Below are 23,810 nucleotides of genomic sequence, written 5' to 3'. Positions count from 1 at the left end.
TAGACACGGAGTCTAACGTCTATACCTTTACTAGGTAAGTATCCACTGTCAGAAAAGTTCTGAGGGTGTGCTCCAGTGAAAATAGTCTGACGATGGCATAGTTTACAGGCCGCAAACTGGACAGACAGACACTCCCTCCAGAGGGCAGGGCAGCTCATTAGGATCAGCACCTCATGGAAAGAAAGGCTTCTATGTGCCTGAGGGTCAGTGCCCCTGTGGAGAGCAGAGAGTGGCCAGAGACCATCCTGTCCCTGTCAAGAGCTGGCTCTAATTCCCACACTACCCAAAGGCTGCAAGACAGTATGAAGAGTCCAGAAGAAAGATCTGGAAAGCGGCACTCGGCACTTAGGAGACTAGCATGGGCCCTATTAGTCAAACCTGGGGCCAATAACGTGAAGGTAAACACTGAGAGGGAAAGTCAGAGATGTGGGCCCAGCTGTCGTACAGTTGTATAAGGAAAAGATGTCTAAACTGCCTCATTTTTTTCACCACACACAGAATTAACAGATTATATGAACTACTCTCAGTTCTGTGATTACAAAATACAAGGACTGTGGAAGGACCACAGAACTGCTCACCCACCTAGCTGCCCTTAGCCTGTTTTAAACTCTCCTTCCTAAACTGACACAAAGTGACAACCACCTCAGCGGAGGTGGAGCTTCTGCTCCATAGTTTAGAGCACTGGCTACACCTCCAAAGACCTAGGTTCAATTCCTATCACCCACTCCTCCAGTCCCAGGGGCTCTGACGCCCTCCTCTGGCATCCCCAGACACTACATGCATGCGGTGCACAGATGCACATGCAGGCAAAACACCCAAACCTAAAAATATGAGAAACTGGATGTGATAGTGCATGCCTTTAATCCCAACAATTGGGAGGCAGACATGGGAAGAATTCTATGCAGTAGGTCAGCCTGGTCTACAAAGCAAGTTCATGGCCGGCCAGATCTATACAATGAAAACCGTGTTTCCAAGAAGAAAAAGAAAAGGAAAGAGAAAGGGGGAGGGGGAGGGGAAGGAAAAAAGAAAACAAACAATTTTACTAGTTCGGTTACAGTGTCTTAAAAGACCTATGGGGGGTTGGGGATTTAGCTCAGTGGTAGAGTGCTTGCCTAGCAAGCGCAAGGCCCTGGGTTCGGTCCCCAGCTCCGAAAAAAAAAGAAAAAAAAAAAGACCTATGGGGTTGAAAATGGCCCACATACCAATCATGCCTTCCAGAGGACTATGGGTACACAGCACACATACAGCAAATAGAGGGAACAAAGCAACCTATGGGGTATCCTGAGGGAAACCTTCTACCCTGCCTGCTTACATAGACACTACTTGACACTTTCTCCATTTTCTCCAATGCCCAATGTGATTCATAGCTTCACTAAACACTGGGAAATAAATGTGTCATGGTATGCTCACAGGCAAGCCTTTGAAAGTAAGATGAGACCACAATCAAGAAGAGGGAGCTGTCAAAAGTATAAGGGAAAAACACTTCCAACTAGCGGGCAGGTGTCAGCTACTCGATTCTCTGCTATATTCTACAGTGCATCGAGCGTTTTGTTTTATTCTGTTTTTTTGTTTTGTTTTTTTTTAAAAACAGTCTATGTAGACCAGGCTGCCCTCCCACCGAGATCTGCTCCCTGGGGCCTGAGATTAAAGGTATACACTACTACACTCAGCTTAAAGTGCTTTTGAATACACTTTAAATTTAACAAATAACTGAGAATGAACAGCATTCTGAGCTAGCTTAGCTTTTTTTTTTTTTTTTTTTTTTGCATTTTTCAAGCAACAGAATGAGAAAATGTATTTTTGAATGTGGCCCCTCCCACCGCCAACATGCTGCAGTGAGAAGTCCACTCATGAACAGTCACTGCTCTCTGGAGCCACGTCTGGAATGAGGAATAAATACAAAGCCCAAGTGAGTACAAGCTGAAACCAGAGGGTGTGCAAAAAAATGCAACAGCAGGAAGATTAACACTAGAATAAATGACTGTCCCTTCGGTTTATAGCTAACACATTACTGTGGCCATGGCTACCAAAATGAGGCTCTGAAGAAGTGGGGCACTTTGCAAGACTCACAGCAATGCCTTAAACAGCAGTGGGAAGAAAACACTCGTGCAGGCATCCAGTTTTTCTGTGTAATTAAGTCCCATGCTCTGAAGCTGGGTGGGCACGGGAATGGTTCACAGAGAACAAGGAAAGCTAAACCAGGAGTGGGACTAGAAGCCCCTTTCCTCACAGTGAATTTTCACTCCTGACAGGTTACAGAGGAAAGATGGTGCCTTTCCCAGGTACACAGCAGACTTCCATCTAAGGAGGAAAGCCAGGAACGGCGAGGGTCAAATTTCAATCTTGGTTTTTACTTGTTTGTCTGGGGAAGAGGTTCACTGTGCTGGGAGCATGGGTAAGACTTGCCTCAAACTCCATATATAGCCAAGGATGGTGGTGAACTCCCACTCTCCTGCCTCTAACTCCCAGGTGCTTGGATTACAGGCATGTGCCACTACTGTTGTTTTCAACCCTTAAGCAGGACCACCGTGTACAGTTTGTTTTCGAGACCGTCTTGTATAATCCAGGCAGATGAAGATGATCTTGAACACCTCATCTCCCTACTTCTATCTCCTACGCTAGAGATGGAAAATGGGGCTTCAAGCTTATCGAGCAAGCACGCTACCAACTGATTGGCCATTCTGCATGTATACTCCACACACACACACACACACACACACACACACACACACACACACACACAAAATCACACAATCCATGAAATCACACAATTTAAAATGTCTTTAAGGTTGAACATGCCATGACTCTAGCCCGCCCACACTACAGAACATATCACTCACCTACCAAACCAAGACCATAAACAAGTTTATTGAATCAAAGAAAACAGTATTTAAGTAGAAAAACACGTTACCTCCATCCTTTTGCTACCCATGTCTTTTAATAAGAAAAACCCAAAATGAAAAGTACTTAAAGTTATCTTCAATTAGATGTCACCCTTGTTCTTCTAATGTGTATGTCTGCTAGCACTGCAAGGAGTGACAGTGCACACCTTTAGTCTTAGCACCCAGGAGAGGCAGGTGGATCTTCATGAGTTCAAGGACGGCCTGGTCTATAGAGCAAGTTCCATGCCAGCTGGGACTACAGGGCAAGACCCTGTCTCAAAAGTTGCTGGGGCAATCACATGACCTGTTTTTCCATATTCAGTCTTCTTATCCAATGACTACTCTCAGAGCCACATCTTGGGCTAAACACCGTTCTAAATCAGGCATAGAGCAAAAAGACTCACAGCTACTACACTAAGATGCTGGGATATAAAGCTCTGTTACTTCTCCATAGAACAGTCAAAAAGAAGCATGATGCACTGGTTAAAACATGCAAAGGGCAGCAGGTCGGCTCAACTGCCACCACGCTTGAAGACCTAAGTCAATCATGGCCATCCACCCACCCGTGAAGGAGAGGCTCCATTGGTTGTTCTCTGACCTCATTCCTGTGTCATGGCATGCTCTTACATACATTCACAAAACAGTAAAAAAAAAAAATTAAAAAAAAAACTAGTAAAGCTTCGATGTGCCTTTCTCAAGCCCCTTCACACCCAAGCCTGCTTAGTTCTAACATAATACGCAGTCATGCCAAGCTTGAAACCCCACAGGGAACTGAGACTACACTGAACTGGATTAATGTTCTAAGCTTCCTATACAATCAGTATAATGCAATGGAGGTAAATACATCAGTCTTGCCAACCAAAGAAAATGAATCACACTGACAGAACAAATTTTGTTATGAGAGGAACAACAACCTAGGAACAGTGGTTCTCAAACCTGCCTGCGTTTAGATGCCCAGAAACTCTTTTTAGGATGTTCCCATACAAACGACACTTTAACGCAGGCAGGCTGGGGCAGGTGGTCTACTGCAGCAGTGTGCCTGTGCTGCCTTCCAGGAGGTGGGGTCTTCACACACATTTCGCACTTACTACTCTGACCTACTCAGCATACAAGGGGAGGAGTTTCAGAGCTGGCTGTCAATTTTAGGAGAGAAGGCGTAAGCCTAAACATATGGAGTGTCAGAAGACAAAAATAAAGCTTGAAAATTTTATACCAAAATTTGTTAGACGTTGATGTCATGTAAGAGTCACATCCTCACTTTTAAATACCTGAAAAATAAGAGACGGAGGAAAATAACAACCTTCAGGCTCACTTGTGAAGGGTTTTGTTTGTTTAATACATCTGAAAAGAATTCATATACAAAGAGTTGAGACACAAGAAAGCATTGGTTCAGCACTAATGAATCTACAAGATCAGGACTGGGGAAGAAGATTACCTAAACATTTTTAAAAACTGGAACTTGCAAACAAAATAATCTGATAAAGTCTCTATTAACACTTATAAAGAGTCATGAAGCTCTCACCATTTTTCTTGAGAGAGCTTCAGCCAGTTGTTCAAGGATTCCTCATAGGCATGGAAGAAAAAAAGGGGTACAGCCCTGACTGGTCCCCATGTTGGTTAAAAGTATGCTCCCCACCCCACATGCTCATAGCTTCTTAATGAAGCAGGCCTGTAACCTCATCACCTGAAGGAGATGGCAATCACCAGTGAGGCTGTGTTTCCCAACACCAGCCCTTAAGGAACCCTGTGTATCTCGTCTTCAGCTGAATCTAGGAACACTACACAGTGAGTTGTAAATCTATACTAAGCATATAAGAAAATGACTGACAGGGGCAAAAGAACTCTTTTAATTAGGAACTCAATCCATTTGGTGTATTTCAAAAGGTGCAATACTTTTTTTCATTTAGCAATGAAAGAAGTTAGAAATTATCCCCCCTCCCCAAATCAGCAAATGGCAAACAAATACCCTTGAAAGTCACAGTCACAGGTAGAGTGCATCCTAGAGAGGGGCAAGACAGCTCCCACCCACCTGCATGAGTTTCAGCAAAGACTGGATCCACTTAAGGGTGGAGAGAAAAGGCAACTTTCAAGAAGGAGTACGTTATTAAACGAGGCATTCCCACACTCCTTCCTAAGAGCACCAGGTGGGGACATAGTTGCTAAACTAGACCTAGGGAGTGGAATGTGGAAATCATCTGTCCTCCTCCCCACAGGCTGTCCTCAGGTTTACAAATTTTAAAATACAAGTCTAAGAAACAACCCCATACACACCCCAAAAGGAGAGAAGGGTTGAAGAAAAACAAAACAAAACAACAGAAGACACTAAGATGCCCCAGATTACTCTCCACATGGACCAGGGAGCAGCTCTGACGATCTGAATTAGTCGGTTACAGTCAGCACAAGCATGCCTTGCTTTTAAACAAAACAAAACGTTTGTGGGGATTTTTGTTGTTTTTTTTTTTTTTTAAAACAAAGAAACAAAAACTAGCACTCATTGCTTTTTAGACAATACATAATTATTCAAAATTAACTATTACCGGAAGGGCAAGGGGGCCATACTAATGGGCCTTGTCTCACATGAGTGCATGTGGGTAGGTGCAGGTCGTCTGTCATTATTGCAGAAACGAATTTTAATTTTTAATCTTTAGTTTGATTTAAACATTGCTTTTAGTATGATGACAACACCAGCTGTGCAGAAAGGGCTCTGGAGATGCGTTCATAGCAGCACACACCTGCGGCTCTTCTTCGGTTCTGGAGGCTCCAAGGCAGCCAATATTGCTTCATCAAACACATTCTTTAGGCCTTTCTGAAAAGGGGTAGAAAGAAGAAATGGGCAATCTGACTTTCAGTATCTCAACAGAACTGGAGTTCATGTTTAAAACAGTCAAATCCCAAAGACAGTGAGCAAACAAAGAAACATTAATGACCCTGAAACCATCCTAATAAACTTGCTTCACTCAGTTGTCTTGCCAGGGCACAGGAGAGATTCAGCAATGCTGGCACAGATGAGCAGATATTCGTAAGTGGTCCTCTGAGATACTTTTTGCAAACCAATATATGTCACAAGAAGCAAACAAGCACATATGTCATTTGCTCATTCGATGAGTTGTGTAATGTATTGCAAAAACAGTTTACGTAAGGAACAAGGGAAGCAGTTCTGCATTCAAATGGAGCAGCAGCATGTGAAACAGAGAATACACCCGGGCAGCATCCATGTTGTATGGAAGGCAGGGGTGGGCAGCAAGGGTATGGCAGCTGTAAATATCATCACCTTGTCCCTTTATCCCACTACTTAGAAAAAGCCAAGGGGATTCAAGGAAGCAGAGTAGGTACCCCATACAAGAGTGAAGTTAGAGCCAGTTACTGCAACAGGAATAAAGCTTCACCAGGCATTTATACAAACAATTGTATAATTTTAATTTCAAAATGTAAAGATAACCACAACTGTATGTTTCCCTCACAACAATAGAATTGAAAGCAGGAGAATATAAAGGCAGTAGCTTTACATTTCAACATCAGCAAACCTTAAGTCGATTGTTAAATGGATGCTAGGATTAGGAGATAATGTGTAACAATGAACTCATAAAGCAGTAAGCAGATACATGGACACCTTCCCCATCCCAGAATGACAAACACTCCACCTACAGCACAACAGCCAAAGCAAGAGCAACACAAAAGTTTCACTGCACACAGGAAAACCATAGGAGACTCCTCCCTTCCCCATTACACTCTACTAGCAAGTCAACCCTTTTCATAGTTTGTCATGCAATTACAATTAACAATCAGTAAGAGTAAAATGATGTTTAGCGATACTTTCTCCATCTAGAACTAACATCTAGAAGTGTTAAAACTCTTATTTTCTCCAAGAAGACATCATTCTTAATGCCAGACCACATTCCCTTTTGCAATAATATAATTCAAACCAAAAGCTCTGAGCATCAGGCAACTCAAGCAGCAGAAAGTTAAACAAGTCTAATGTGACTACTGATCACAAAAATATTCTAATTGCATTCATGATCAAAAATGAATACAGAGTTTGCTCTAAGGTGTTGAGTAAGAAGACGCAGAGGCTTTCAAACAGGATGGTTTTATTCCTTTGTTTTAAATGATCTTTCTACAGTAGTGGGACAGGAAGCAGCAGCAAAGAGGGGAAGGAGAAAACGGTTTAGAATATACAGCACTTCCTTTTGGGTTGAGTTTCCGGAGGCTCGAGGGCAGCTAGGATAGCCTCATCAAACACATTCTTCAGACCTCTCTACAAGACAGAGGGGAGGAGAGAGAATAGCAGCCAGGTTAGAGGATTAGAGAGACTAGCAGATAAAATAGCAGTCTGGATTAAAAGAGCTGAATTCACAGAAGCAATGTGTTAAGAAAAGGAGAGACTAGAACATTCATTCTTAAATGAGGGAGTATTGAGAGGACAGATAACTGGATAGAAATTTCAACTGGAAAAAGTTAATTAATCAAGAAAAAATAATGAAAAATACAGTATGTTAACTTCTTAAAGAATCACATACTGAAATCTAATATTACATTTTGGTTTAAAATCAACTATGTAAACACAAGATAGATAATTTAGAAAAGTGAGATTCCCCTGGCATTACTATTGATGATGAAGACATACATATTTTGGAAATAAATCTATTAGAATTTCAGACTTTTGTGAATTCAGCCCCTGAATAACTAAAGGGCACAAACAGCAACTAACAGGCATGCTACATGTTCAGTGACCTATCTGAATGGGGATTAATCAGGATTTAAAAGTCAGTTTCCCAGCAAACTAGGAGTATTCCCTGTGCAACAGTAGCAGCAACCATAAGGAATGGACCCCAGAAAACAGCATGCACTTCAGATACTGAGCAATGTTACCAGAGCAAGGAACCACCACCCAAGTTATAAGGAAACAGAGAATGGGGTCTCAGAATGAGTCAGCAAGCAGTCCAATGCTTTCAGATGTCTGCATGGGTCCAGCGCATGTAGCATGGAATGAAAACAGAACATCCTCACATCTTGAAATACACTTACAGCTCTGCCAGAAACTCCAAGGATACTGCAACTCCAAGGATACAGCATGGAACTCTGAGCCCAGGCTTACCCACAAGTCCACAGGTTTACCACTCAGAGCAGTTCCACATGTTCTTTAGGTCAGTTTGATCTTAAGTAAAAATCTCCCCCAAATCCCAGAACATAGCCCACAGTGGTGTCAGCCACTACCCCATCACTGCCCTCTACGTACCCTACACCCCAGAGGAACCATATCCACACAATCCATTTGGTATAAAATAAATGAGACAGCAATCAGAAAATAAGGTTTACACATTTTCTTCTTTTACATCCTTTTTCCAGTAGAAACACTAGACTAATGCTAAAGTACTTCTGAAGTCTATCCATGCATCTGTATGAATACTGACAGGCAAATAGAAGAAGAAACCAGAGGGTGGGAGGGAAATACTTTGTAAAAGGGAAAAAGGACTGTTAGAAAGTAGGGTATACTCGATTGAAGAAGAACTCCTAGCCAGGAGAAGGCAGACAGGAGAACCCTGAACTTGAAGCCAACCTGAGCTACAGAATGAAACCTGTCTCAAAAAGAAAACAAAAACAAACAAAAAAAAAAAACCCTTTTTAATAATTAAACAAGAAGACAATCTTTTCTTATGTATTTACTTTGGGAGAAGATCAACAAGTATCTTATGAAACAAAGCTAATCTTAAGCTTCATTACTATCTTGTTACATAAAATTTTAGCTGTAGAGGAGTCCACAAACTGAACCTGAAGTTTGAACTTCTACATAAAACCACAAACCCCACTTTTCGATCTTTTACTTCTTGGACTTCTCAGAACTTCAGAATCTGGAAAGTAAAATGTTTCACCTATGTAACTCCTCACACATCCAGTTCTAAATGACTCAGTAATACAATGGACATCTTAGCGACCTGAAACTGAGTCCGTATGGTCTATTTACCTCTACTTCTCCAAAGCACCCACACCTAAAGAACAGAAAGCAAAAGAACAGAAAGCATGCTTCAGATACATGCCGTCGGGTTCCATGTACTTTCTCCTACCATCCTACTATACACTGCCTTTACTTCTCGGGATAATACTACAGCACTATTTGGTTATTGTCTCAGTCTGTGCTGTAAGTGGTTAAGTTCTTGTGAAGTTTTAAATGACTGCTTCTACAATGAGATCAACTGCTAAATTGGGCTAGGGGGATGTGGAACTAAGAAATTGGTCCTTAAAAGTATTCTGCAGAATCTGGTTAAACACAAATGCCTTATGTTTAAATACACAACCAAGCAAAATGCTGGGAGCTTAAATTATGCATCTAGGGGCTGGAGAGATGGCTCAGCGGTTAAGAGCACCCGACTACTCTTCCAGAGGTCCTGAGTTCAATTCCCAGCAACCACATGGGGGCTCACAACCATCTGTAAAGAGATCCGTTGCCCTCTTCTGGTGTATCTGAAGACAGCTACAGTGTACTTACATATAATAAATGAATAAATCTTTAAAAAAAAAAAAAATTATGCATCTAGTCCTTCACACATAAAAATCTAACTATGTTTAACTGTACATATATTACTGACATATATCTGATCAAGAACCCAACAGTATTAAAAATTGTATCTTATATATTAGTAACCTCCATTTTAATTAGGCATGTAGATCAGTTGTGCCAATGCCAATCATTACAAAATTCTTTCCTTTGTTCCTAGAACCAAACTTACAACCAGGAATGGGCAATGTTTGGTAAGTAACTATCAACTTGGCAGAATCCAGACCCGTCTGGGAAATGACCTCTGGGTATGCTTGTGGGGGATAAACTTGATTACACTGACTGAGGTGGGAAGAGCTACCTTGATTGTGGGTGGGACCACTCTTGGGCAGAGGACTTGGGCCTGGATAGGGATGGAGTACACAGAGCACTAGCGTGCACTCCCTGTTCTGTTTCTTGTCTGGATGCAATGTGACCAGTGGCACCTTGACAGTCTGCACATGACGCACACTTTAGCTGTGAGCCAGAATTAACCTTTATGTATTTTGCTAGAACAAGAGGAAAAGAAACTAAGACACAGTGTTATAAAGCTACAGGAGACTGAACTGCACTCATGTTCGCTCTCACTCACTGTTTCCTCAACTCAGCTCCCAGAGGACTTCTAGACACCTCACTCAAAAATGGCCAGAGGAAAACTCTGTAAGGGAAATAATACCCTTAAAAACACCGAAGACTGGAAGTAACATGTAATACATGCTTTTGTGGACTATGGCAAAAGTAATCCACAGAGCAGCATCCTTTAACTCAAAAGCCTCAAAATACACTTAATTCTGTCCTGATTGAATTACCCTAGGAATTGTGTGATGTCATTTGTCAAAACTAATAAGGAAGAAAAATGTAAGTTATCAAGAAACTAATCGAGAGAGCAAGAACACGAGTGAGAGCGAGAGAAAGAGAAAGAGCAATAGAGCAAGCCCACTTTTAAGTCTACACTTATCTGAACCTCACCTGACAGTTTACTAATGGCATCTTGACTGTTAACTTACAGACACTTCCACTGGGCTCCACCCAGGGACCTACCATTAGCACCAGGTGTGGGCTGCATATAAAAGGCTTTCAACTAGCCGTATGATTTCATCATCTTAAAAATGACCACATGGTATAAAGCAACAATTATAAAACTTCTTAGTCCTAATTGAGTCTCTGTTTATTATTGTGACTCCTTTTAGTAACAAGTCTCAAATACATTAAATTGGTTTAGGTTTTATTATGATAGATTATATTACCATCCTATATGTGATTTATTAACATACTATAAATGTGATGTTATTATGATAGGCTAGAACATACTATATATGTGATTCAACCCTGATCTAAAATATTCTTTAGATGCTGATGAAAGGTCAAGGTTATAAAGGTCTATTCTGATTAACAAAAGCTATCTTAAGACGTTCACAGCCACTGCATGCTTGTTTCAGACTGGTCTTGTATACATAAATAAATGCAGTTTCTTTTTCCTGCTGCCAGCCGCCTAGGCTCAACTCGTGTCTTGGTTTTCTGGCCACGGGATCTAATATAACAGGGGCTCAGATATTATTTAAATATGAATAATAATTAATTGTTTCATACTGTTCTACTGGTTTATACTGTTCTATTTCATTGCTGGCTTCTAAAAATGGGTTACCACTCACTCTTTTTCAGAGCCAGGCATGTTTTTAAAGCCCAGGGTCAAAAACAGGATTATTACCTTATAAATATCAATCTGGTTAAAACTCGTAACCAGGGTTAGTAATTAAAAGTTTGTACTTAGATAATCTTAAACCATGTGACACGACTCCATTCTGGACTATAAACCACCTGTGCTGCTTGCCCTCTTTGCTATGGGATAAAGGTACAAGTCATGGCTTCACCACCATCTGACTAAAAGCTGCAAGCAACACACAACATGAGCTGACCAAGGGAAATGGTGGCCAATGATGCTTTTATGTTCTATAAAGATTCACCTCATCAAGGTGAGAAAAGTTATCAACCTCTTTATAAACTATGTTTTAGATTTACAAATTTTATTTTGATACTAGAAGAGCTTCAATTCAGAACGGGTGATTTTTAAATCTAAACCTAATAGGGATAAAACACAAAGTCATAGTCTTAAGAAAGCTACTAAATTATTGTAAACTGTTAAGGATAATTAAGAAATGCAAGTTGACAGTAACGGTATAAATTATCAAATCCTTTAATGTGTTCAAAAATAAATTTGAAGTCTCACTATGAATTGATTTAGTTAATTACAAGATTAAGCTTTACTTAGCCCTGTTTTAGGTTTGCCAGGTACAGTTTAGAGCAGATAACTAAAAACAGACAAAGATTGTTTAACTCAAATATGCTTGGTAGGTACTAGCCCTCAAGCCTGCCAGAGATCTGCTGAATATGGCATTTAATATACTTAAAACTTATTGTGACAGTGACTCCCAAATCCTAACAGTGACACATACTTCCCCCTCCCCTTGAAAATTCTTTAAGAAGATATGGACACAATGACAAGGGACTCCACCTCAACTGTAGTACACTAACATTGGGAAAGACTGCCCCAATGCCTCGACCACTAGGGCCCTGCCTGAACTGTGGACAAACAGGACACTGAAAAACTGATTGCTATGTGCTGCTGAAGACAAGGCAAGGTCAGTCTCTCCCATGTTCCTCCTCCACCAAATAAGCCTCTCATCTTCTGGCCTAATAGCCAAAACCTGACTGCCTCTGACCACAGTGCCACAGTGACCATAGGCATCTGGGACAACTGTCTATAGAAAGTGGACTATAGACTAGTCTGTGTCACTTTAATTGATAGATATGCTATTTTCAGATTACAAGGTTTCCTTCTCAGGTCTCTGATCACATTGACAGCTAAACTAACTGTAGCTTGACAGCTAGAGAACAACAGGCAACTAGCTCTTTACACCTCAAGGTAATCCACCATGTGTTAGTTCATTACTTAATTCATTAGTTAGTTAAAACTACTAGGTCTCTTATTAAAAAGACGAACACGTTTGCCTTGCTCACAAGCTTCATGTCAAAGATAAACAGGTTCCAGATGTAGAGCTTTACTATTCTTTTATCTAAAGGAACTGACTTAACAAAGTGGTTGCTCCCAGGAACCAACCACCTGTGTCTCTTGGTAAGTAATTGGATAAGAAAAAGATGTAAGGTTTATGTCAGGTCTGAAGATATGAAAGCTTAAGTTATGAGAATCTGAAAATGTGTTTTAGGCACTAAGGTGTTTTAAGGTTGGTAAGTACAAATGAAAGCTTAAACGGTGATAAGAAAGTGATTAAAGAATGAAAAATGCTTTAGATTTCTTCCCCTCACTGTGCTACTGTTCTATTAGTCAGTTCAGAGTCCTAACACTGGAATTGTGTAAATCTAAGAACTCTTCCACTATATGATCTACCAACACAGTCACAAGTTCAAGATTTTAAATTTCCTAAAATATACTTAAATTTTAAGTACAGACTTAAAAGTATTTCTCACTGTGCTAAGTCTATTTACACCCAGTCTTCTAGATAGAGAGAAAAAGCCCCTCGTTCACGGTCTATAGTCATACTGAAAACCCAGATCAAGTGAGCTTTTGTCCTTTCTGTTCCATAGAAGGTTTCTGTCTTCTCTAAGCTCACCTTAAAGAGTGTTCGTTCATACTTTTAACACAAAATCAGTTCCCAAGCCTCTACTATGACACAGATTTGTGTCTACTGCTTTCTACAATGTGGATTTCAGTACAGATTATAAACAGAGGTACTGCTAACATGTCTAAAATTTATCTTTTGGTAAACTTAAAAAGATTATTGTAAGCTTCAAAGAATGCACTTTGGTCTACCTCTCATGGGTCAAATGGACTCTAGATAAGTACCCCTGTCAATCAATAGCCTAAGTTTCCTACCTATTGCCTGTTCCAAGGGGTGGGATTCCTTCCCCTTTCCCTAGTTTTAGGACTCAGGTTTCAAATCTACACTCAAGAATAAATTTTCTCGGGCTGGAGAAATGGCTCAGTGGTTAAAAGCACCAACTGCTCTTCCAGAGGTCCTGGGTTCAAATCCCAGCAACCACATGGTGGCTCACAACCATCTGTAATGAGATCTGATGCCCTCTTCTGGTGTGTCTGAAGACAGCTACAGTGTGTGTGTGTGTGTGTGTATTTTTTTTTTAATTCCAGATCCTGCAAAGTCCAGGTGTTTCCTCAAAATCTGCATCCAGGACAGCTCCAAAGCAGTTACCCACAGGTGCTCCAGTCCAGCCTCACAGACTACTTCAATTAGACCTGCACTTTCCAAGTTGCAAATGGTCCCACAGATCCTGGACAACCATCAAACAGCTGAGCTCTACAACAACATGACCAGCATCCCAATTTTCTTAGGCTCCCCAAAAATGACATCACCCCTACCAGCAGGAAGTCTAAAGAACACAACACCCTAACTCCTGCTCTACCATCACCCCTCCCTAGTTCTTCATTTTTAATCAAACGAAAGGGAGGAATGTTAGCTTACAGGCAATTCTATTAGGCTCCTCCCAGAGACCTACCAACAGCTTACATCATCTCCTGAGGCCATCACCTGCTACAGCCACCAGATGCGGGCTGCACATAAAGGACTGTTCACCTACCCCAGCCCCACGCCACTCCACCGCATGTGTGTTCTCAGTGGCCTCTCTTTCCCGGCCCCCTCTTTATACCCTCATGGCTCACTCACTGCCTCTTCCTTTTCCCAAGTCCTCACTCTTCTCTCTTCCCCCAATAAACCCCCTTTATTCCAGATGTATTGCATGCTGTAATTACTCAGGGGCACACCTTGCCATGGGAACCACAGTACCCCCTCACTACATTATATTTCCTAACTCCAAATCACTCAACAAAAGTACAACTTGGAAGGTAAGCAATGCAGGCCTTTAAAAGACTAACCAGGCTCCATAAACACAGTCCTCTCACAGAACAACACACGGAAGCCAGGCATGTTCTTCTTGAGCACTACTGCTGAACACCACCTCTATAAAGCCAGGCTTAGTGGTGCAATTCTGTAACCCCAGGATTCAAGAGGCTGAGGCAGGACTGCCACAAATTCCACACTAGTCTGGGCTACAAGACAAGTATGAGGTCAGCCTGGGCTACATAGCAATCAGTAGAAAGAGAAGGGGGCTGGAAAGATGGCTCCGTGGCTAACAGTGCTTCCCTCTCTTCCAGAGAGCGGGAGTTCCATTCCCAGCAACATTAAAGGTGGTTCACAACTTCTGTAACCCCAGTAAGTGCAAGCTATAAAGGTGTGAGGATGTGACTGATAATGTAATTTGTAGGGGTCTAAGAAAGTAATTTAAAGTGTACAGATGCCGGGGTTGGGGATTTAGCTCAGTGGTAGAGTGTTTGCCTAGCAAGCACAAGGCCCTGGGTTCGGTCCCCAGCTCTGAAAAAAAAAAGTGAAAAAAAGTGTACAGATGCAAGTTAAAAAGTTCCGAGGATATGAACACTTAACTAAGTTGGAGAGTCTAATAAAGTGATTTAAAGTGTGTAAATGTAATCTGGAAAGATATGAGGAAGTGATTTAAGGCATGTGAAAAGTGAGAAACGTTTCAGATTTCTTTCCTGCTCACTATGCTATTGTTATATTAAGACTTCAAAACTTCAAAGTTGTAACATTAAACAATGGAGCTCTGATAAACTATTGATCTAGCCCTGATAGAGCAGTGACTACTCTAATAATAGGCACAGGCTCAAAATTTTTACTTTCTTTTGGTCTTCTAAATACACATTTAAACGTGTTTCTCACTGTGCTGAAAACATCTCTGGCTTACAGACACTTGTTAACTGCTTTTTCTACAATGGGGACTTCACGGCAGATTACAAATAGCAGTAATGCCAATTATCTACAACTTTTACCTTTTTGTGAACTTTGTAAAATTCACATAAGTTTTAGGAAATTGACACTCAGATCCACCTGTCACAGGTCAAACAGGCTCCAAATAAGTATTCCCGATAATCAACAGTTTCAGTGTTCCTACCTACTACTGCCAATCTCTTGATTGGACCTCTCCTTCCCCTGTTCTTAGACTCCCTTCACCATCATACCCACCCAACTACCAGGACCGCAGGCCTGGAAGTTTTAGGTGTAAACCCATGATGAAGATTTTCCCCTAAGCTCCTCATCTTTACATTCTGTTCTTAGTCTGTATCTGTTCCCACGGATTTCCAATCAAGGGAAGAATGTAAACTGCTCCAAACATGCCAGCCTCAGGTGGTCCTTTACAATCAGCAAGCCCTGAACTTTCTGAGAGCCGATATAAACTGTCTGACTTGAGCACTTGCTTTGGCCCAGCATTCCAGACTGCTCACAGCACCCTAACCTCCCTTACCTCCCAGCCTTAACAAGGCATCCCAGTGTCCCTGAGCCCTTAATTTCAGCTAAGAAGTAGCTATATTGCCCCTATCACAAACAAAAGGCTGGAATGTCAGGGCCAAATTGTGACAGTCGGATAAAAGCCCTCGCTCCTCAGGAAACCATTTCCTTATTACTGGCAGAAGAGACAAACGGCTACCTTTGGTACCTATTAGCATAACCAAGTGCATCCTGGCCTCCAGGCTCTGTTACACATTTCGGAGTCCATGCTGGTATCCTAGCTCTCCTTACCCACTTCTTACCCTAAACTTCTCCAGCTCAGAAGCCCCTACCCACCCCACCCCACTACACTCACACAGTATACATTCACAGACAAATTTTTAAGGGAAAAAATAATAAAAGGAAAAGAGCCTCTGTATCCTCATGCTCCAAACAACTGACTACACAGAGACATGGGTTGCAGAGCCCTTACCTGTGTGAGGGCAGAACACTCCACATACTTGACAGCCTTCAGATCCCGTGCCAGCTTTTCAGCAGTCTCTGGAGTAATAGGCTTCTGTTTGTTCTTGGCAAGTTTCTCAATAGTAGAGGGGTCATCTCTGAGATCAATTTGGGTCCCAACAAGCAAGAAAGGAGTCTTTGGACAGTGGTGAGTTATCTCAGGCACCCACTAAAAACAAGGTTTTAAAATGCTGTTAATCTACAAGCCACTGACACTATAAAAGGGTAACAGAAATTCTGTGCAGGTTTGAAGGAGGCAGGACCTGACTTACCTTTTCTTTCACATTTTCAAATGAGGATGGAGAGACCACTGAGAAACATACTAGAAAAACATCTGTCTGTGGATAACTTAACGGTCGTAGTCTGTCATAATCCTCTTGCCCTAAAGAAAAAGTTAAAGAGGTCAGCAACTGAAATTTGGTATCCTTGTGGCATTAAAATTATAGTCAAGGCCTACAGCTATAGTTCTTTAGTACGTAGAGTGATAACCTAGCATGCATACAGCCCTGGATTCAATCCCCATACCACATTAAAACCAGGCATGGTTGGCACAAGCCTATAATCTCAGCACTAGTGAGACGCAGGCAGGAAGGTTAAGTGTAACCATGAGATCATATATCAAAAAAAAAAAAAAAAAAAAAGTCAAAGACGAGCATAGTGGAGCTAGCAAGATCACTCAGTGGTAAGGATGGTGGCTGCCATGCCTGACAACCTGAATTCAGTCTCCAGGGAACAGATGGTGAAAGGAAAAAAACCAACTCTCCCAAGTTTAGCTTCTTGACCTCCACATACGTATACTATGGCATGTGCTTCCACATAAATAAATAAATAAATGTAATTTAAAAGGAAAAAGAATATGGAGATATGGGAGATGCCCATAAACCCAGCACGCAGGAAGGAGAGGCAGATCACCACAAGTCTGAGGTCAGCCTGGTCCACAAAGACAGCTCTGAGACAGCCAAAACTACATAGTAAGGTTCTTGTTTCAAAGAAGAAGGGGGGAGGAGAACTACAGCTCTGACAACACTTCGAGTGTGCAGCCCTTAGCATATGAGCCATTAGTGACAAAGCTCCTAATCAGAGATACAGCTTAGTAACATACTGTTTGGACAACACTTTCTGTGCTAATTCTATTTATATATACCAATAACTTAAAGAGGAAAACTGACATATTTTCTTTTTACTTTTTTTAGTTCTATAACTCAGTAATAATATAACAACAATAAACTATTGCCACAGGTGTGGTTTAAAAATATCATACCTACTTCTGGCTACATAACGATCACAGCAAGCCCACTAATAAGTACTGTACTGAAGGCATCCATAATAACACCCAAGCCAAGTGCAAGGCTTGGTCCACACATGCATGTTAAAGCCACTCTGTAACTGGAATGGCCTAGAAAAAAATGAACTTGGAAGAATGAAAGGTATGTAAGAAGAATAAAATACTTAGAAATTAACCAAAGATAAAAGAGTCACAAAATAAAAATAGCGAAAAACTGAACATAACAAGCCCTAAGAAATGGAAAGACAGCCTATGCTCATATGCAGGATGATACTGAGTGAATGACTAAATATAAAAACAAATACACACACACACACACACACACACACACGTTGGTAGGATGTCTTAAAGGGAAAAAAGAACTATGATCTGGATGAGAGAATAATAACTAGAAAGCAAAGAGTTAACCAAATCACAAACAAAGCCAATTTATTTTAAAAAAAAAAAAAAAATGCGGAGATGGGCTGGAGAGATGGCTCAGTGGTTAAGAGCACTGACTGCTCTTCCAGAGGTCCTGAGTTCAATTCCCAGCAACCACATGGTGGCTCGCACCATTTGTAATAGAATCTGATGCCCTCCCCTGATGTGTCTGAAGACAGTGACAGTGTATCCACATACATAAAAAGTAAATAAAATCTTTAAAAAATAAATAAAAATTAAAAAAAAAAAAACTTTTGAAGAACAGTTTTTAAATGGGTATATGCAATTGGCCAGGAATTTAATGCCAGTACTTAGGAAGTATAACAAGTAGATCTGTGAGTTCAAGGCCAGCCTGATCCACATAAAGAGTTCCAAGATAGCAAGGCCACAGTGAGACCCTGGTGGGTTTTTTTGTTTTCTTTTGTTTAAAAGACTACAGAGAAAAATGAAGATGTTTACCCAGTGTTAAAAACAAATTGAAAATAATTTAAATAGCTGATAGAAAAGGCAGTGCTCTCAGCTAAATGTGCTTTATGTATAGTAAGGCATTCTCGACATCTACATTACACAGACAAAATATACTCCGTAAATTTTCTAATGAAAGAACCATCCTAATAAATAAACACCAAGTTTACGGCCTTGGTCATATTAACGCAACTAAGATTATTTCATTTCATGGTCTTATATAGCCCAGCCTGGCTTAAATTTGCTATAAGGTCTTGAGTTTCTGATCTTCCTGCTTCTGCCCAGGACTGCTGTGATTACAGACAGAAATTTAAGAAGTAATGCTGGGGATTAAATCAGGGGCCTCATCATACAAACTAAATCCCATCCCTAGTTCCCAACTGTGAGCTTTGAACAAGGAGGGAAGGGAACAGTGAGCAGACATGTCTTCTGAGCACATCTCCTTAGTCTCTTTCCAGCCTCCAAACCCACTAGAGTTTACCTAAGGACTCTCTGACTGCACTGTATCTTCTTTCATCCACACAAGATACTCCAAACTCCTGTTAGCCATCCAGGGTGAAGAGAAGGGAGAGAGGGGAGGGAAGGAGAGGCAGGCACATAAGACAGGCAGGCAGGCAGGTTTTCTTGAGACAGGGTGCTCTCTACAGCCCTGACTGGCCTGGAACTCTCTCTGTAGACCAGACTGGCCTCAAACTCACAGAGGTCCACCTGCCTGTGCCTCCTGAGGAATTAGAAATGTGTGCCATCATTCCAACAACCATCATTATATGTAACGCTGCTTACCTATTAACAAAAGATAAATGATTTACTGATATACTAATTTCATAGTGTCCAAAAGACACCCAGTAGCAGCAACTATTACAGATCAAACACTATGAGACATAAGTTTTCACCTGCAGTATCAAAAAGTCCAAGAGTGTATGGCTCTCCACCAATCATAACTGTGACTGCATAGTTGTCAAAAACCTAAAAACAAAACAAAGAAATGCAACATTGTTAGTGGGTGAGATAGTACAACTCCTAGCCATTTATTTCCTTCCCAAGAAGGATATTCATTTTCCCTTAGTCCATTTCTTTTTATGTAACCAATCTCAACAACCATGTCCTTGCATGAGCTGAATGGTTCTTGGGGAACAAAACTCAAAGACTTTGTCCTGGGATGCCTGTTTGATCCCAGCCTGGTACATGAAGAAACACAAAATCATAAGCACATCACAGAAACCAGGCCTTTGACTACAGAGGACCATTCTAGGCCTCTTCAATGGGGTTGGGCAGTAAAGGAAAGTTGATATTCATTCTTTCTGACAACTAGTGGTATTAAGAAGCTTTTGAATAAAACATTTTGCTAAAGAAAATAAATCTGCTTTAAAAAAAAAAAAAAAAGAACAAGGAAAAATTAAACTAAGCACAGTAAAATACTCCTTAATCCCAGAACTTAGGAAGCAGAAGAAAAATAGACCAAGGTCACTCTGACCTACTTAGTGACTTGGAGGCCACTCTGGGCTATATAAGCCTGTCTCAAAAATAAAATTTTTCCCCAGCTCCGAAAAAAAGAAAAAAAAATATATATATATATTTTTTTAAAATCCCCTTCGAATCTAAAAAATTTAAGACAGTGCTAGGTTTTAACAATGTCTAATCTGATTTCTAAGAAACTACTTATTCACAGACAGTTCCTTTTAACTCAGAACTGAATGAAACTCAGCTGGAGAGATGACACAGTAGTTAAGAACACTGAACTGGTCTTTCAGGACTCAAATTCAGTTCTCAGCACCTACGTAAGAAGGCTCACAACTACCTATAACTCCAGCTCCAGGGAAATCTAACATCTCTGGCCTCTGAACACTCGAACTCCTGTGGACATGATATACAACACAAATAAAAATTAATAAAGTAATTAAAGAAAACTACAGGAATGTGCTAGATATGTTGGGTAGCATCTATCCTAGCCACTAAGGAGGTTAAGGCATTAGGATCACTTGAGTCTCAGAAACCAACAAGAACAACATAGTAAAACCTTGCCTCAGAAAAAAGAACACAACAAAATCAGAATCAAAAGGCACTGGGCGGGTTGGGGATTTAGCTCAGTGGTAGAGCGCTTGCCTAGCTAGCGCAAGGCCCTGGGTTCGGTCCCCAGCTCCGAAAAAAAAAAAAAGGCACTGGGCAGAGTCTGCGACAGCCAGGACTATACAGTGAGATCCCATCTTCCAAAACAAAACAAAAACAAAAAAAAAGGCAAAACAAAATCAAAAACAACAACAAAAAAAAAAGCATCAGAAAAACTTGATTTCTAAGCCTCATCTGCAGGTTGGCCCTAAATTTTCTCTCCCATGAAAGGCATCATTTTCTTCAGGTCTGTTCTATAACTGGTAACTCAGTCCCCAGATGGGCATAAAGATGCACTGTATACCTAATCTACTTCCATACCAACAGAAACACCATATAATTTATTTCGGACTATTTACTATTTACGTAAGCAGGCCCATTTAAAAAATTACCCTACTGCTATTCTTCCCCAATAATACATATACATATAAAACACCCAGAAGCTCACATCAAATAAAGTCATGAAAGACTTGGAAATCAAGTTTATACAAAATCCCCAATGGCTATCTCACCTTAAGACATGATCCATATCACATCTCCTAAAGCCCCTTGTTACTTCCAAACATCTTCTGATTAATGGGCCAACTCAAAACTGTAGTTTCGATACCAAATTACATCTCAAGTTCTCACCCCTTAAAGAAACTTCATCTTCTTTTTTGTAGCCTTAGCTTAACTCCATCATTAGCTGGGCCATCATAGAAGCTAATACTATGTTACCCTGAGCTCCGTGTCTCTGAAAATTAACCTCAGATTCCAGACTCTTTCTGATCAATTCCAAAAGATACTAGTCCCACATTAGGCATACTTTGGACCCTTATAGTTCCTAAAACTACTCGCCTCCAGCACTGAAAGGACAAGTACATTTAACAAAATTATATAAGCAACTCCGAATAAATACTGGAGCACCAAACATGCTTTCCCAAGTCTCCCCTAGATATTTAATTATTCTTCTCTCTCCTCTTCCCTTCTAAGGAGTTAAAGCAATCATAGTGAGACTCCCAAGACTTCAGGCACATCTGAATGCTCTTAGAAAAAAGTCTGCTCTCTACCCCTAAAATTCAGTGTGAAGAGAACCCTCATCACTGTTAAGAGAACAACTCCACAAGGTAAGTAGAGACATTACTACTTTCTCTGAGGTTGTAAGATCCTTATATTTGTCCCCAGGAGACCTCTAGGCTTTATTAATCAATGGCACAGACACAAAAAGTCATCTTATCACAAATGTAAGGTGCACTTCTGCAAACTGTCAGCCCATGCTTCATAACCTTCCAGCACTTCTTACAGACCCTGTGTTACCCCTTCTAACTTAAGGTTCATTTTTCATCCTTTATTTTACTTAATTTTTATTTTATGTGTCTAGGTATTTTGCCTGTGTGTATGTTTGTGGATCACATAAATGCCCGGTGCCATCAGAGGTCAGAAGAGAGCACTGAATTACAGGTAGCTATGAACTATCATGTGAGTGCTGGGAATTGAATATGAGTCCTCTGGAAGAGCAGCCAGTGCTTTTAACTGTAGAGCCATCTCTCCATCTCAGCTGTTTATTTCAAAGTGTGGGTAATTATGCATGAGAAGTCAAAAACCTTAAAAAAAAAAAAAAAATCAAACAATGGGCTGGTGTGATGACTGAGATGGTGAAGGCATTTGCTGTCAAATATGACAACCTAAGTTCAACCTAAGAGCCCACACAATGGAAGGAAACCCCTTCAAGTTGTCCTCTGCCCTCCACGAATGCACCAAAGCATGGCAAAGGTATACACATGTAACACACACCCTGCAAAGTAATAAAGGTAGTGAAATTTAATTTTTTTAAAGGGCAAAGACAGTCAAAAACTATTTCAGTACATGCAGGCAAAGTTTTTTTCAATGGACACCACATTACAATCTCTTTTACTACCAGAAAACTTTATACTTACAGTTGGTACATACTCCGACGGGAATTTGTTTGTTGTGTAGGATATCAGGAGACATGTTTTACCAACAGCACCATCACCAACAACAACACACTTAATTGTCTGCATGGCGGAAATAGTTTTGTATCCACTTTTAGTATCTCAAATTGATGTTGACCTAAAAAGAAATTAAAGACAACTATTTTATTGATTCCTGCTTATATCCATACTTTTTTCTCTCAAATAGCAATAGGTTCAGCCACTCAAAGAACAGAACCAGCATTACTGCTATGACTGAAAACCTCCACAAAGAACAAATGACAACATGCTTAGAGTGGCAATTACAAAGGTTGTCCATTTGCTAAGTTTCTGGACCTTGTTGTTGTTTTAAGTATCATTTTTTAAAGTTCAAAATAGAACAATGACCAATAGATTTCTTTTTCTTTTTTTCCTGAGACAGGACTTATTTGTGTAGCCCTGGATGTTTTAGAAGTCACTCTGTGAGTGGCTTCAAACTCAGATCCGTCTGCTTCTGGCAAGAAAGGTGCTATAACTCAGTGGTTAGAGCGCTGGCCTAGGAAGTGCAAGACCCTGGGTTCGGTCCCCAGCTCCGAAAAAAAGAACCAAAAAAAAAAAAAGAAAGGTGCTATAAGAAAGAGTATCATGCGGTACATGAAGTACAGTTTGTGAAAGTTACTTTAGTATGAGCACACACACTATATGCAAGACCAACTGCAGCCCAAAGAACACTCTAAAAAATAATTCACTGCCCAGTCTTGGAGCTGCAGTAACTTAGGACATAAGTAACAAGCAGCACAGCCCCTCATCCATCACCCTCAGAACATGTGAGCATAAGGAACTGGACAATGATCGGAGTGGCCTCTAGTTCTCAGCAGCTATGTCAGCAGCAGATAGCCTAGTTATTGCTCATGGCCTGAAGAGTTTCAACCTACATTTTTTACAATGAAAATATCAGCTCTTATAACCACAGTTATTTGTTTAAAAATATAATTACATGGGCTGGGAACATGGCTCAGAGGGTACAGTACTTTCCACACAAACATGACAACAAGCCTAAGCGCAGACTCACTGAATGATATAAAAATCAGATGCAGCAGAGATGGTGCCAGTAACCCCAGGGTGCCCGCCCCATCAGGAGGTTGGAGGAAGAAGCTCACAGCATATGTGGTACGCTAAACCGTAAACAAGAAAAACCGTCTCAAAAAAAAAAAAAAAAACCCAAGGTCAAAGACAAGGACTGACATTCAAGGTTGTCCTCTGATCTCCAAAATCACATCAGAGTGTGCTCATGCATGACCACACGTAAATACATACACACATGCAACACACACACTAACACAGACACACACACTTTAGCTTCTCTTACTACAGTCT

General features: G+C 40.8%; 1 protein-coding gene across 2 annotated transcripts; it reads right to left on the bottom strand.

Moving 5' to 3' along the window:
- Positions 1–4,190: 4,190 nt before the first annotated feature.
- Positions 4,191–22,619, bottom strand: Cdc42 (cell division cycle 42). 2 transcript variants are annotated; one of them, XM_032895884.1, is made up of 5 exons: positions 22,440–22,619; positions 19,311–19,383; positions 16,520–16,629; positions 16,219–16,416; positions 4,191–5,688 (listed from the first exon to the last, which is right to left on the bottom strand). In XM_032895884.1, the coding sequence occupies exons 1-5, from the start codon at positions 22,542–22,544 to the stop codon at positions 5,599–5,601; spliced, it is 576 nt and encodes a 191-aa protein (XP_032751775.1). In that variant the 5' UTR covers positions 22,545–22,619; the 3' UTR covers positions 4,191–5,598. The 2 variants fall into 2 exon arrangements, with proteins under 2 accessions (XP_032751775.1, XP_032751783.1); XM_032895892.1 differs by lacking the exon at positions 4,191–5,688 and adding an exon at positions 6,275–7,137.
- Positions 22,620–23,810: the final 1,191 nt, after the last annotated feature.

Source organism: Rattus rattus, chromosome 1 (assembly GCF_011064425.1).
Source record: "Rattus rattus isolate New Zealand chromosome 1, Rrattus_CSIRO_v1, whole genome shotgun sequence".
NCBI classification, from domain to species: domain Eukaryota; kingdom Metazoa; phylum Chordata; class Mammalia; order Rodentia; family Muridae; genus Rattus; species Rattus rattus.
Note: the sequence above shows the minus strand (reverse complement) of the source record. Positions and strands in the feature narration are given on the sequence as shown.